Here is a 14,106-nt window from a genome sequence, read left to right as displayed (position 1 = left end):
TCTAAAATACATAAAAATTCAGCAAATGTTTTAGGCAAAAAGAGTACTACTTAAACATTCAGATTAATGGATATTAGGAGATGTAACACACCAAGAATTATTTAGGTATTCATTCTGTTTATTGGATTGAAAGAAAGGGAATACAAACGACTGGTTAAGTGCTGCGCACTGACATGGAAAAGGTGTCTTTAAAAAAAATCCCAGTAAAGCAAATCAAAGTTAATGTAGTTTCAGTTGAACAAAAATTTAAAGACGTTTAATACATTACACATTTATAAAATAAAAGTCAACAAAGGGTGTTTTGTAAATAATTAGTAAACAAGTGAAAATAAATATCAGAGACCTGAAGTTTTTATACTTTAATGAATAAAGCAAAGAAATTTAAACTAAGTAAATATAATCTGAGAGGCAGTTAAAAAAACAAAAATCAAAACCCACCAAAATTGAAGAACACAATCTTTTGAAACATTTAATCAGTCCATAGCAAATAGTTATTACATACCAAAAGCTCTAAGTGTTAACTAGTTCCACCACAATGCCATGTAAATCTTGACAATTTAGAAATCTTGAGATCAACATTTAAGTTCTTTTCTTGATCTCTACAGCTTGGTTTGTAAGTACATACATGCTTTTGTGGATCTATTCCCCTCGCCACACACACACATTTTCAAGGAGCCAATAACATTTTTTTCCATCTGTGCCTAAAAATGTTACAATTCAGTTCTAGCACATTGACCCTGATAACGAAAATGTTTAAGTTAAAGATGGGGACACAATTTCAATCTTATAAAAATATACCAGTATTAACCAAACCTTAAACTCAGAGGGCACTTCACATGTGCACGAGACTTTTAGTAAAAATGACAAGATCCTAGAACAGCTGTTTCCAGGACTTTTTAATGAATCACGTACTCTCTCTCTCACACACACACAGAACACACACACACACATTTTTATACTATTAGTTTTGTTAAATCCAGGCTATCTGGATTAAGTAGATAGGGGATGGGTTTTTATAGTTTTTATTTTTGTAACTATAGGGCAGCTACTATAACAATAGCTTAACAACACTGAAAAATTTCAATTAAGTTCACCCTGTTTTTAGAAAGTGTCTAAGTGTAAATGCAAATTCACCTCTTCTTAAGTTAGCAGTTTATATTAAATCAGATATGGTTTCTGAAATGGAAGTAATGTGTTGGAGGGCAACCCAAAAGGAGAGTTGCTAAATTATGAATGAGAAAGTAAAACCAAATCAAAATATTTATACATTTTAGAGATGGGACAAAAAGGATATTAAGAAAAATGTCTTCTTTCCTCCCCATTCAAAAGCAGCCATTCTTCTACTGTGAAAGAAACTGACATGGATATTTTCCCTTTCAAGAGATGTACGATATATTTACCCACTGTGAGGCAGAGGTGATAGGGTCAGTTCTTGTTTGCAGGAACCAACATCCTAAAAAAGAAAATTTCAAGATGGGGAAGGGTGGGAAAGAAGGATTTTCTATTAATGTCATGGAATGCCACTCTAGAGGCAGAACACTCCTAATAATAAAATTCACCATATTACTACTTCTGTTTTTTTTCATACTAAGAAAATACTGACAAAATTGGATTTTTTTCTCCTTTCAATTGCAGGATATTCTGATTATATAAAGTTAGGGAATCCCTTTTTTATCCCCCCACCCAATAAAATGGGCCAATTTATAGGGATATATGCAAATAAAATGTTCTGTTTAAAATACTTACCTGGTTTAATATAACACATTTATCTGGCCAATAAGAGCAACAGAAATGTAGCTGTTATGAAGACTAATAAAATACAAAAACCAAAGCTGAAGCTTTGTCATCCCTCCCCACTAACTCCCACTCCAATTCTTTACTACCCACATACTAATCTCAGTAATCCCCAAGTCCAACATTTTACCATTAATAACCAATTATTTGGAGGAAAAAGACATTTAATTTTATATTTGCTCTAGCCCTTAATCAATGCATAACAACAAAAACATTTTTAAGCACATGGAAATGAGCCTACTAACCTGATTTTTGGAGCCCAAATTCTCCACTCTATTTTGATCTATGTGCAAAAAGTATTGGTACTTTTCAATTTATACATTTGTTAGTATCTTGTGGCTGGCTTCGTAGTGTAAGACTCACTCTTAAGCCTACTATAGAGCCTATAGCACTATCAGAAGTTTTCAATTAATAGCTATGGATCAGAAAATCCTTCGATCAGTTTCTTACACCATAAAATCCTAGGCTTCTTTACCATTTATTTCACCTTTCTAGCACAGTCACTGCATGGCAAATGTATGAAACAGACGTTTACAGCAAATTGGCACAGCAAAGTACCAGTATATACAGGAAGCTGCCAGTTAAGACAGACCCGGAAAACAAACTCACCTAGCTGCTATAGAAACCTTTGCATAGTTGTTACTCCGTTTTAATAGGAGTTATGTTCTTGTAAAATGTGCCTCACTTTTACTCCACTTTTTAAAAAGTGTTTTTTAACTGTACTTCAGAAGCACTCTGAAAACTCAGATCTAGGGGTGGTTAGGTGAAGTAGAGTAGAATCTGAGTGCCAAATTGCCCCTGAATGGGCACAAATCTGAGTGTTACAAATGCACCATAGCACACTGTAACCAAATTTGTAAACAGCCGTGGAGTTTCTATGCCCACATTTAGTGATGTTACCGTAGAGACTGGGGTGTATTAACGGCTTCAGGGTATACATGAATCACTTAAAATATGAATGGTTTTTAACTATACTGAGGTAAAGAGAAGTTGCCACTTAATTACATACAGTTACCAATGATGATTTTTATTCAAGCTTAAAGTAAAAAGTAGTTTTAGTTAAGAAAAATGAAGTACCAGATAAACTGTAACATATATTTTAACTTATAAGTATCAAAACAGGAATTTTTTGATTCTCTAAGTGGTGGTCTCTGCAAAACGGAGCTTGAAGAAATCTTTTACATACCAATTTGATAAGAGTCTGCTGACCACGATCTGTCATTTTCTTTACTATGGGCTTCTGGGAGAATGCAAGCTATTTTAAGGCCAAATGTGTTTTTCTTTCTTCTCCCCTTCCCTGACTTTTCCCTTTCTCCCATCCCCAACCACCTACCCCACAATGGAAGAATTTTTGACATCCAAGCCCTGTTCTCTTTGTGGATTCTGGAGGAGTCTATTCATGATCATAATTATATTATAGACTTGAGTACGCCTAAAGGGGAACTTAGTACACGACTTTATCTTCACCAGAATCTTATTTTGGGGGTATCCCCATTCTCATTCCAACAGCTGGAGTCACCCTATTTATCCTCTACTGAAAAAGGGAGGGAATTTCAAGGGAGACTATGTTATGTTGTATTCAGCTGTTACGGAGTTTAAAAGCACAATGTGAACATCAGGCTTCTGGCTTATTTTAAATGTGAAATTCTCAAAATTAAAAGTGCTTTTCCATGAAGGAAACCTTTCCTTAAACTAAAACAGGAGGGGAGAGGGAAAGACTATCCACAGCACCAGTTTAGAATGAGGTTCAGTATGGCAATATGTGAAAAAACTGAGAAGAAATATTCTTTAAATTTAAGTATCCCTATATGTCAAAATATTAAGGGCAATTAAGAGAAATGACTATGAGGTTTTAATCCCAGTTTAAGTATGTCTGTAACCTGCTGAATTCTTCTAATAATTTCAATTATACTATAAACTTCCAAAGTGGTTGTATCTGCTGATTTCTACTCTTTTGCTAGATCACACCAAAATTACTTCCTAAGTTGAGAACAACTTGGAAAAAGCTTTACTGAAAACCAACTGACTACTGATCTCTCATGTTGGTGTATTTAAAATTCTTTTTGAATCTTGAATTTCTTCAAGATCGGGTACTGATGTTCCTTCAGGAATAAAACAAAAGGGGGAAATCTTCAAAGCATTACTCTGAATTTCCTGTGTAATGTCCTTCCAAGCGCTGTCTCTGACCATGTCTCATGTGGTATTCCAGAAGAGCATCAGTTATACTGTGTATCTAAGTCATTGAGGAAACTGTTTTTAAGCTGGTTTAGATTCCAAATGTATACAAATGAAGTCACTTTAATCCTATAAATACTTCTTAATTTATTTTTAAAAAATTGTGCTGTTAACCCTTTTACGGGGCAACAAGCTATGTGAAAAGTACAAAACTTTTTGTCAAATGTAATATTGAGAGTGCTTTTGACATAGTTCACTGGTTTATCATCTGGATCAGTATATACTGCGCAACGGGCAAGGCTAGAATCCATGAACCAAGCTGCAAAGATCTCAAGCTAAATAAGGCGGAAAGATTTGGAGAAACAAAAGGAGGAAATTCTTTCCTATCCAATGTATACTCTTCAGACTAATGCACTCTTTCTATCAAGCCTTCTAAACTGTTAAATAAAGTTTTCCAAACAAGCATTTAAACTTCATTACACAGAAGAGCAACAAGAATGGTATCCTGCCAGACAAAAGACAGGAAGGAAAAAAATATATATACTGAGTTCAATGGGTAAGCCTGAATGTAGCACAGTTCTTCACAACCGATGGGGGGATAATTCAACATGGTGTCCAACAACGTTCTAACGACGTGCTTCATCTCAACTGGTTACTATGAAGCAAGGTGTAAATGTTTGGCCCCAATCGGGCTTCAGAAATGGTTCTTTTTTCATGACGAGCATGTCTGTCCAGCTATCAATCATGTTTGTTTGCACCAAATCCCAAGCCATTAAAATACGACTAATTTTAAGTTAAACAGAAGTCGTCTGCTCCAAATTCACCATCAACTATCCATGCTACTGCATTCCTCTGAATGAAGACAAGATGAAATGTTTGGGGCGGGGGAGGGGGGGGGAGGAAAAAGAGGGGAAGGAGAGAAAAAAATTACCAGTTAGAAAGTTTCAAAATTAGCATTATGACACTACAAAATTATACTAACATTAAAAAATCAAAGCAAATTCTTGATACTTTCATCATACTCATTAAAACAATGTGTCTGTATCATGTCTTAGACCATATATTACGATCTAAATTCATGATTTTGAATACTGAAGAAACCCAAGTGAATAATCATGTTAGAATCTCATGCTTTTATTTTTTTGAGACAGGATCCCACTCTGCTGCTCCGGCTGGTGATGTAATTTGGGCTCACTGCAACCTCTGCCTCCTTGGCTCAAGTGATCCTTCCACCTGTGCCTCCTGAGTAGCCAGGATTACAGGCACATGCCACCATGCCTGGCTACTTTTTGTATTTTTTGTAGAGACAGGGTTTCGCCATGTTGCCCAGGCTGGTCTTGAACTCCTGAGCTCAAGCAATCTGCCTGCCTTGGCCTCCCAAAATGTTGGGATTACAGGCACTGGCCACCGTGCCTAGCCTCAGAATCTCATACTTTTAAAATTAACCTTGAAATAGTTAGCAGAATAGATAAATCTTTATGATAGCTACAATAGTAAAGAGGAAAGAAAGATCTGGCAGCGTAAGGTAAAATAACGTGTTATAACTATGGAGTTGTTAATTTTCCTTTTGGTTGCTCAGTTTGAAATTCTACAGTGTCATCCTACTCCTTTTTTTTTGGGGGGGTGTATAACAGCTTTGAGATATAATTCATATTCTATACAATGCAACCATTTAAAGTATACACTTTGAACCCGGGAGGCGGAGGTTGCAGTGAGCTGAGATCGCACCACTGCACTTCAGCCTGGGCGACAGAGTGAGACTCCATCTCAAAACAGAAACAAACACAAAAACAAAAACAAAAAAAAACAAAAGAAAAGTGTAAAATCAATGGTTTTTAGTGTACCCACAGAATTATGCGATCATTAACAATCAATTTTAGAACATTTTCAACATTCATTAGCAGTCAAACACTTTCCCCAAGCCCTAAGTAATCACTATATCTATGTTGTCTACAGATCTGTCTATTCTAGACCATTTCATATAAATGGAATCACAATATGTGGTCTCGTGTCCTGCTTTTTTCACTTAGCATATTGTTTTCAAGGTCCATTCATACTGTAGCATGCATCGGTACTTCGTCCTATTCCATTTTATGCATCCTTCAAAAAAAAAAAAAAAAAAAATCATGCCTGTAATCCCAGCACTTTGGGAGGCCAAGACAGGCAGATCACCTGAGGTCGGGAGTTCGAGACCAGCCTGACCAACATGGAAAAACCCCATCTTTACTAAAAATACAAAATTAGCCAGGCGTGGTGATGCATGCCTGTAATCCCAGCTACTCAGGAGGCTGAGGCAGGAGAATTGCTTGAACGCAGGAGGCGGAGGTTGTGGTGAGCCGAGATTGCGCCATTGCACTCCAGCCTAGGCAACAAGAGCAAAACTCCATCTCAAAAAAAAAAAATAAAAAACAAACAACACTTAATTCTACTGTTAAAATTTTATTTTATTTACAGTCCATAAATCTACTGTTAAAATTTCTCCCATTTGAAATGGAGTTGAGTGAAATATTTTTATTTAAATGACTTATAGTATTTTACTGTGCTACATTTTTCCTTGTTTCCTTCAGAGACAGGGTCTCATTCTGTCACCTAGGCTGGAGTGCAGTGGCATGATTGTAGCTCACTGAAGCCTCAAACTCCTGGACTCAAAGGATCCTCCTGCCTCAGCCTTCCAAGTAACTAGGATTACAGGTGCAAGCCATCATGCCTGGCTGTATTTTGATTTTTTAATATTGATTTCTTTAGCCTCATCTATATTTTTCATAAGTTCTATTCTAAATAGGTATTACTTTAATTAGAAAAAGTGTTTTGGGGGTGGAGGGGGAATACTCCAGAAAATAACTTGTGAAAAGGACATTATAGCCAAACATCTGGTTATACAAGTACGGTTTTTTCTATTTCAGGTGAAAATGAAAATCATTTTAGGGCTATACCCATGTTGCCAAAGCACAATGGAGAGTTGCTGAACTGGACCCAGATCCTACAAATCAGCCAAAATTTGGCTCACTCACCAAAGTGAGGATCTACATTAGTCAGATTCACCAAATAGCAGCACACTCTTATTCCATTGCTATGGAGGCATAAAACATATCCTCTTCTGGCTGGGCGTGGTGGCTCACGCCTGTAATCCCAGCACTCTGGGAGGCTGAGGTGGGTAGATCACGAGGTCAGGAGATCCAGACCATCCTGGCTAACACGGTGAAACCCCATCTCTACTAAAAATACAAAAAATTAGCTGAGCGTGGTAGTGGGTGCCTGTAGTCCCAGCTACTCGGGAGGCTGAGGCAGGAGAATGGCGTGAACCTGGGAGGCGGAGCTTGCAGTGAGCCGAGATCGCACCACTGTACTCCAGACTGGGAGAGAGCATGAGACTCCGTCTCAAAAAAAAGAAAAGAAAAGAAAACATATCCTTTTCTGGGGTAAATCTGTTACTACATACCTAGTATTTTCCTACTTCTTTAAACCAAGTATGTTTATTTGAAGAAATAACTCCCAAATGACTAATAAAATGAGAAAAGCACAGATTGAATCACAGTTGCAGATCTACAAAGACTTTGGGTTTGTAGGCCTTTGGTTGAAATCCAAACAAGACAACACAAGAAGGTAAAGATTTCTGGTCTTAGTTGATTTCCTAGAGGAATGTTAGAATGTCAGGTAGTGATCTATAAATACAAAAAGGCCCTTCAAGGTTCTGGGCAAATTAACAGTAGTTCTCAAACTTTTTGACTCGTGTGCTCTTCATGTTTTGTATTCTCATCTCTGATTGCATATCCTTACCCGCCAGTAAGATGTGGCCAAGCCTTCTACAGTCTGTACCACAAAGATAAAAGTGTACGGAATATGCTTTTTCAAACCATACATGCTACTCCGATAACCCTCCTCCACAGAGAATCACTTAACTGAGAGCAATTAGTCATCTTTCTCACTAAAAAAAAAAAAAATTTAGGTGGGACATGCTTAACAAAAAATCTGTTTATATATAAACTGCTTCCTTCTAAGCAAACCAAACATTTTACGTGCTCTACTTAAGAGAGAGTCATTTACATGAAGTTTCTCATTATCTCTTTGCTGTAGTACTGATATATCATGTTCAATTAAGTTTTTGGCCTTAACTGTTAGCCTTATATTTTGGCCTTTCTTCATCCCCAAGTATCTCAAAATGGTGGAAAAAACCTTTCAGACTTAGACTTGAAGACCTGATGGCACTCAACAAGTGAATTAGTTTTGCCATGCTGCAGTTTCCTTACCTCTAAAAATAATGATAAAAATACTTCCCTTATAGGACTATGAAGACTTTATGCAAGACAGTATATGTAAAGGGATTACCATGCTGCTTGGCACACAGGTACATGATCAATTTTAGTTCTCTCTTCTCTTTCCCTATCCATTAAACACAACTCATGTTAGTATGATGCATGGTGCAAACAGACGTTTACTTTTTTTTAAAGAGTAAAATCCATAATCAAGATATTTAATATCTAAAGTTGTTCAAATTTTGTATGGTTAGTTTCATGTGTATAAAATGCTTCCTACAATATTACATTTAGGTAGCATGATGAAGCAAGATTTTCAATAAGATTTTTAAAGTGAAACTACTAAATAGCTAACTGGATGTCAATGAGGTATCATATTCCAGCTTATTCTTTTCACTGTGCCCCCAAAACAACCACTACACTATTGGCTCTTAGATTACTTAAAAACTCTTTCTGTGGCCTGAGATAGGGTACAATATGTAAAAGAGAGAAATCATACACCACAGTTTAAATAAACTTGCTTAAAACTGCTTTAAGTTCATAATAAGCTGAGCAATGTTTCATTTGGACAAAACATAGTAACATTATACAAAGGTATTACCTTCAATATTCTGGTGGTCTATAAAAGGTGCTGGTCCCCATATTCTAACAGTGCCATCATCTGAGGCGCTGGCCATCATGGATGGAATCTGTGGGTTCCAGCTCACACAGTTTACTGTACGTGTGTGCCCTGTCAGCTCCGCAATTGGCAGTTCACTACGTTTGTGCCAGATGTAAACCTTGTGATCTGAACATATAGTAATTCAGAGAAAAGTTTTACATTAATAAAACCAACTAACTGATCTTAAATTTATCATTCACTACACACAGGACTCTTTACTAGAATTTAAAGGGAAAATAAATATACCATGAATAGTTCAACATGTTACCTTATGAAAAAATGTTTAAATCAAATATATACTTTTTTCCTGTTAAAGGTGATCAGCTCTCATCAAGTCACACACAAAAAAACTATCTGCAATATTCTGTCAATACATGAGTAATGAAGAATTACAAATCAAGGCCTTTGAACATAAACAAATCCAGGATAGAGATGGTGATAAATTCTATGGAAATGGGAAGTGACAGAAAAGCAATGTATCCAAATTGAATACTGAAGCAAAAATGAAGATGACAGCTAAACCTTTATTGGGTGCTTACAAAGTACTAGGTATCAAATACTTAATGCATATTATTTAATCTTCATCACTACCCCATAAAATGGGTATTCTGCTTATCCTTTTTCTTATTTTTTGAGACGGAGTCTCACTCTGTCGCCCAGGCTGGAGCGCAGTGGCGAGATCTCGGCTGACTGCAACCTCCACCTCCCGGGTTCAAGCGATTCTCCTGCCTCAGCCTCCCGAGTAGCTGGGATTACAGGTGTGTGCCACCACACCCGGCTAATTTTTTGTATTTTTAGTACAGATGGGGTTTCACTGTGTTAGCCAGGATGGTCTCCATCTCCTGACCTCATGATCCGCCCACCTCAGCCTCCCAAAGTGCTGGGATTACAGGCATGAGCTACTGCACCCTGCCTGCTTATCCTCTTAATGGTGATTGAAACATAGGTTATGGTTAAGCGGTCTGCTCATGGTTAACAGCTAGTAAATGGTAAAGTTGGGATTCAAATCCAGGCAGCCCTGCTCAAGAGCTTACTAGTGAGAGTAGACAATGGTCCCTTATCTGCATCATGATATGGCTTTGTAGACTATAATCTCATGAAGTGACCACAACAATCAAAATCCCCTACAGCTTTCTTTGTAATAAACTAATCTTCAAAAAACTAGCCACATAGTATAGAGAGTATTGGTTGAGAGTACAGGCTCTGGAATCAGACTACTCAACATTGTATCTTTCCTCCAACACTGACTAGCTGAACAACTTTGGGCAAATTACTCACTCTTTACAACCCTTCACCTGTAAATGGGGATACTAACCTCATATCATGTTGTTATAAGGATTAAATACATTTGTATGTGGAAAGGTGTTTGGAATAAACACCACTTATTACTGTGATGAGATTAAGTACAGGTGATGGTTCTTGAACAGAGGGCAGAATCCCAGGGCAAATTAGAAAGGTGTATAACTTAATGATATATCAGTTAAGTATGTGGCCAATGTGCAAACTGTGAGTGGGTGTATTGCCAGTTGAGGAAACCTTAGAGGATGTGCCTTAGCTTCAAAATTTCTGACATGAAGATAAAAAGCTAGAACTGTATCTGAACTTTTTGTGTGTGTATGTGGGAAGCAAAAGCTAAAAGGCAATAATTAAAAAACTGAATTTATCTTCTTAGAAGTATCTGCTGCTCAATAATTTTTGAAAATAATTTTTTCTTACATGAAATGAAATTAGAAAAAAAAAGACAGGTTAGCTGTATTTCCTTCCTAAACTGAAGAGATCCACAAGGAGAAGGATCACAGGGTTAAAGTGTGAATGCAATTGAATATTTCTCTATTTGGTGGAAAATGTTTTTGTGAATATATATTCAAGGACTATATTTGCTGAAAGGCAGGAAAAACAGGATTTGAAGTAATCAAGGTCAAAATGACACGCTTTATCATCAAGCTCTGTTTGCTGTATCAATCTGAGAAATCTATTGCTTATGCAAAGGTAAAAAAGTCCAGTTTTTCTACATATTGCCAGCACAATGAAAAGGCTTGAGTAGTGGTATAACTTTTTTGGGAAACGGTTTCTTAATTGCTCTATTTTATACTGGCACTTATATATTTGGGGATTTGGAGGGTCATTGAAATATATTCCTTACAAATAAATGGCAAATGGATTACTGTGGTCATCCTGGGAGATAATATACTCACTATATCTGACTGATTTTCAAAACCATTCTAAATCACTTGAGTCATGAGAAGACTAATCTCTGTACTTGACAGTGGTCTAATTTGTAGCCCTAAACCAGAAGATAATGTGGTTTAATTATAGTATTCATCGTTGTTTCTAAGTTAGTTTGGGCTTAAAAAATGTTTGGCTTTTCTAGGGATAATGGTAGCCATACATAATTTTAAGTACCTCTAGGGTACATAGAAAGAGCTGTAAGGGATTCTCAGGCATAATTAAGAGAAAGAAAACCTACCAGAAGCAGGACTGAATAGACCATGGGAGAAGACATCTTATAAATAGGAGGAATTTAAAAGCAAGAAGGCTTAACATATTTAGACCACAGGAAAATTTAATTAGAAACTAATGTCTATTATCTCCCGCGATATATTAAAAACAGACAGACAAAACAAAACAAAAAGCCAACAGAGAATCTAGAAGTAGTGGAAAAAACTAAATTTCCTGACTGGAAAAAAGTAAATTCCCAATTGCTACCTAACCACTCCTCTTTCCTCCCAATCTCATCTGACACTGATTTTCGGTGGAAAGAAAGAATTGATGAATTCAGGCTGGGCGCGGTGGCACATGCCTCATGCCTGTAATCCAAGCACTTCAGGAGGCAGAGGCAAGTGGACTGCTTGAGCTCAGGAATTCAAGACCAGCCTGGGCAACGTGGTGAAACCCCATCTCTACAAAAATTCATTGGGGCTACTTGAGGGGCTGAGGAGGGAAGGATTGCTTGAGCCCAGGAGGTGGAGGTTGCATCAAGATCGTGCCATTGCACTCAAAAAAGGAAAAAAAAAGAAAAGGAATAGATGAATTTATATGCTTGATGTTAAAATCTAAATCTCTAAATGTCTCTCTTTGTCCCAATCCTTAAATATGCCTTATTCTTAAAGGTAAACCTCATGTGCACTTTATGATCCTCTTATCTACCAAGATCAGTTTTTTGTCAAGATAGGGATAGTAAACATCTTATACAATAAATGGAACATAATATAATCTAATTCCTTGGTCTATCTTATAAAACCAAATTCAGTATATATTTTTTACTTTTTGTAGAGACAGTGTCTAGCCATGTTGCCCAGGCTGGTCTGGAACTCGTGGCCTCAAGCAGTACTCCCATCTAGGCCCCCCAGAGTGTTGAGATTACAGGTATAAGCCACCATGCCCGGCCAAAAAAAGTGACTTAAATAATTTGCTTTTATAGTATCTAGAACTGTACAGTGGGTATTCAAGAAAAATGTGTTGAATAAAAACTTGCAGTAATTTGCCACTAGTTAAGTTCCTATCGCCTTAAAAAGTACACTAAATTTTATTACTGCCTCACTTATTTGTGCTTGCATCTTCTAAACAATTCACACTTTAAATGAGAGTGCTTTTAGGCATATTCCTGTCTGGACACTGACACTTTTACATTAGAGAACAAGTTTATTCAAAAGGGTAGTAGTAGGAAGAATAATTTCAGCTTTCCTAAAATCTTAAGAATTAACAAACTCAATTATAACTCTGGTGACCACTGAAGAAATATTGAAGAACTAACTATAGTCAAATCTGTCCAAGTTCAGGTAGAGCATCATAATTAACCTTGATTTTTCAGATACTACCAACCCTTAAAAACAATCAGTTCCATGAAAATACAAGTCAACATATGAAAGTATAATAATTTAACTAAATCTTGATTCGACACATGCACCAAACACACTGCTACGTGGTCAGAATCAGCACTGCTGATCCGTGATAATACATGACAATATGGAGGGCTTAGGTCATTACAGAAAAGGAGAAAGTAATACATGACAGTATGTGACAATTTGTGATAATACGGGGGCTTAGGTCATTACAGAGAGAAATTAACCGTGTATTGGATAAATGAAAGAATTTTAATTTACTACCCTGAATTTTCTTGGAGACATGACTGCCTTCATAAATTGAGATTTACAGACTTTAATATCAATATATGTAAACTGATAAGGACACAATTTACCTTCACTGCCACTAGCGATGAAGTCTTCATTATGGCCTCCAAAACATGAATGAATTGTATAAAACCCTTGTGTAACACCTTGATACTTTCTTACTAAAACTCTGTCTTGCAAGTCCCATAAATGAACTCCCTGCAGGCAAAGGAGAATACAGATATTTACTCTACCTCAACTCAAACAAATTTTTAAAAGTATCTGTAAATATCCCTTTGCCTGATGAAATATCTTCATTTTCTATTATGCAAAATACCAATATTCTGACAAATTTATGGTTGATTATACACATTTAAGGATCAAACACATGCAATAAAATTTAAGGGTAAGTAGAAAATTTTGTTAATATAAATACACTGAAAATAACAGTTAAAATAAAACTTGTACTAAGCCAAATTTTTCAGAAAATTATATTAATAAACATACCTGAGTTGCTACATTTAACAAAGCTAATCGGCCATTTTTTGAAATAGTAAAAGACATAATAGGATGATCTTCTTGTACTCTGGAACCAGAAAATAATTTGTCAAAAACAACATATTAAGAGTCAAGACATCCAAATTATCAATATATAAGATGTGCTAGCTTAAGTATGACAATTTTGCCTGCCATCACTATTACATACTGTAGTTCAATTGAGAAGAATCTAAGTTACTGATTACTAAGTACCATGTGACCTCCAATCCAAATTACCACACAAACCAAAACAAAAAACATAAAAACTGTGAAAAGGCAAGTTCCACTACACATTTTAATATAAATCAGGTAATTGTTGTTTAATGGAAACAAAAAATAGTTACATGTTCCTATCTGTAAGGTCCTCGAAGTTATAGCCCCGAATTCGCTGGTGTGTATCTGATGCCAGAACAGTCTTCCCGTCACTCAAGCACCAAAGGCATTGCACTCTTACCCCTTCCCAGGAGTCAAGGAGATTACCATCTAAGTCCTGAGTAAGAAAAAACTACTATTAACTTCATTACTCAACAGCACTCAGAAAGCAAATAAAGAACCAAAAGACTCCCTTCACAATATC

The 14,106-nt window shown here is 36.4% G+C and overlaps 2 protein-coding genes across 6 annotated transcripts in view; both read right to left on the bottom strand.

The window, feature by feature from the left end:
• NVL (nuclear VCP like) overlaps nucleotides 1-14,106 on the bottom strand; it is a 549,783-nt gene that overhangs the window by 161,079 nt on the left and 374,598 nt on the right. The window lies entirely within an intron of this gene.
• WDR26 (WD repeat domain 26) overlaps nucleotides 101-14,106 on the bottom strand; it is a 49,707-nt gene continuing 35,701 nt past the window's right edge. For 3 of the 5 annotated variants that reach the window (XM_054473920.2, XM_054473928.2, XM_063672734.1), the window contains exons 10-14: nucleotides 13,874-14,019; nucleotides 13,500-13,578; nucleotides 13,082-13,211; nucleotides 8,824-9,009; nucleotides 101-4,821 (exon numbers count right to left, since the gene is read on the bottom strand). In XM_054473920.2, coding sequence (XP_054329895.1) covers nucleotides 4,796-4,821; nucleotides 8,824-9,009; nucleotides 13,082-13,211; nucleotides 13,500-13,578; nucleotides 13,874-14,019 — 567 coding nt within the window. In that variant the 3' untranslated portion in view covers nucleotides 101-4,795. The remainder of the gene's footprint in view (nucleotides 4,822-8,823; nucleotides 9,010-13,081; nucleotides 13,212-13,499; nucleotides 13,579-13,873; nucleotides 14,020-14,106) is intronic. The other 2 variants (XM_054473941.2, XM_063672796.1) reach the window with 1 other exon arrangement.

This window comes from Pongo pygmaeus, chromosome 1, assembly GCF_028885625.2.
Source record: "Pongo pygmaeus isolate AG05252 chromosome 1, NHGRI_mPonPyg2-v2.0_pri, whole genome shotgun sequence".
Taxonomy (NCBI): Eukaryota; Metazoa; Chordata; class Mammalia; order Primates; family Hominidae; genus Pongo; species Pongo pygmaeus.
This window is presented reverse-complemented; position numbering and strand designations above follow the sequence as displayed.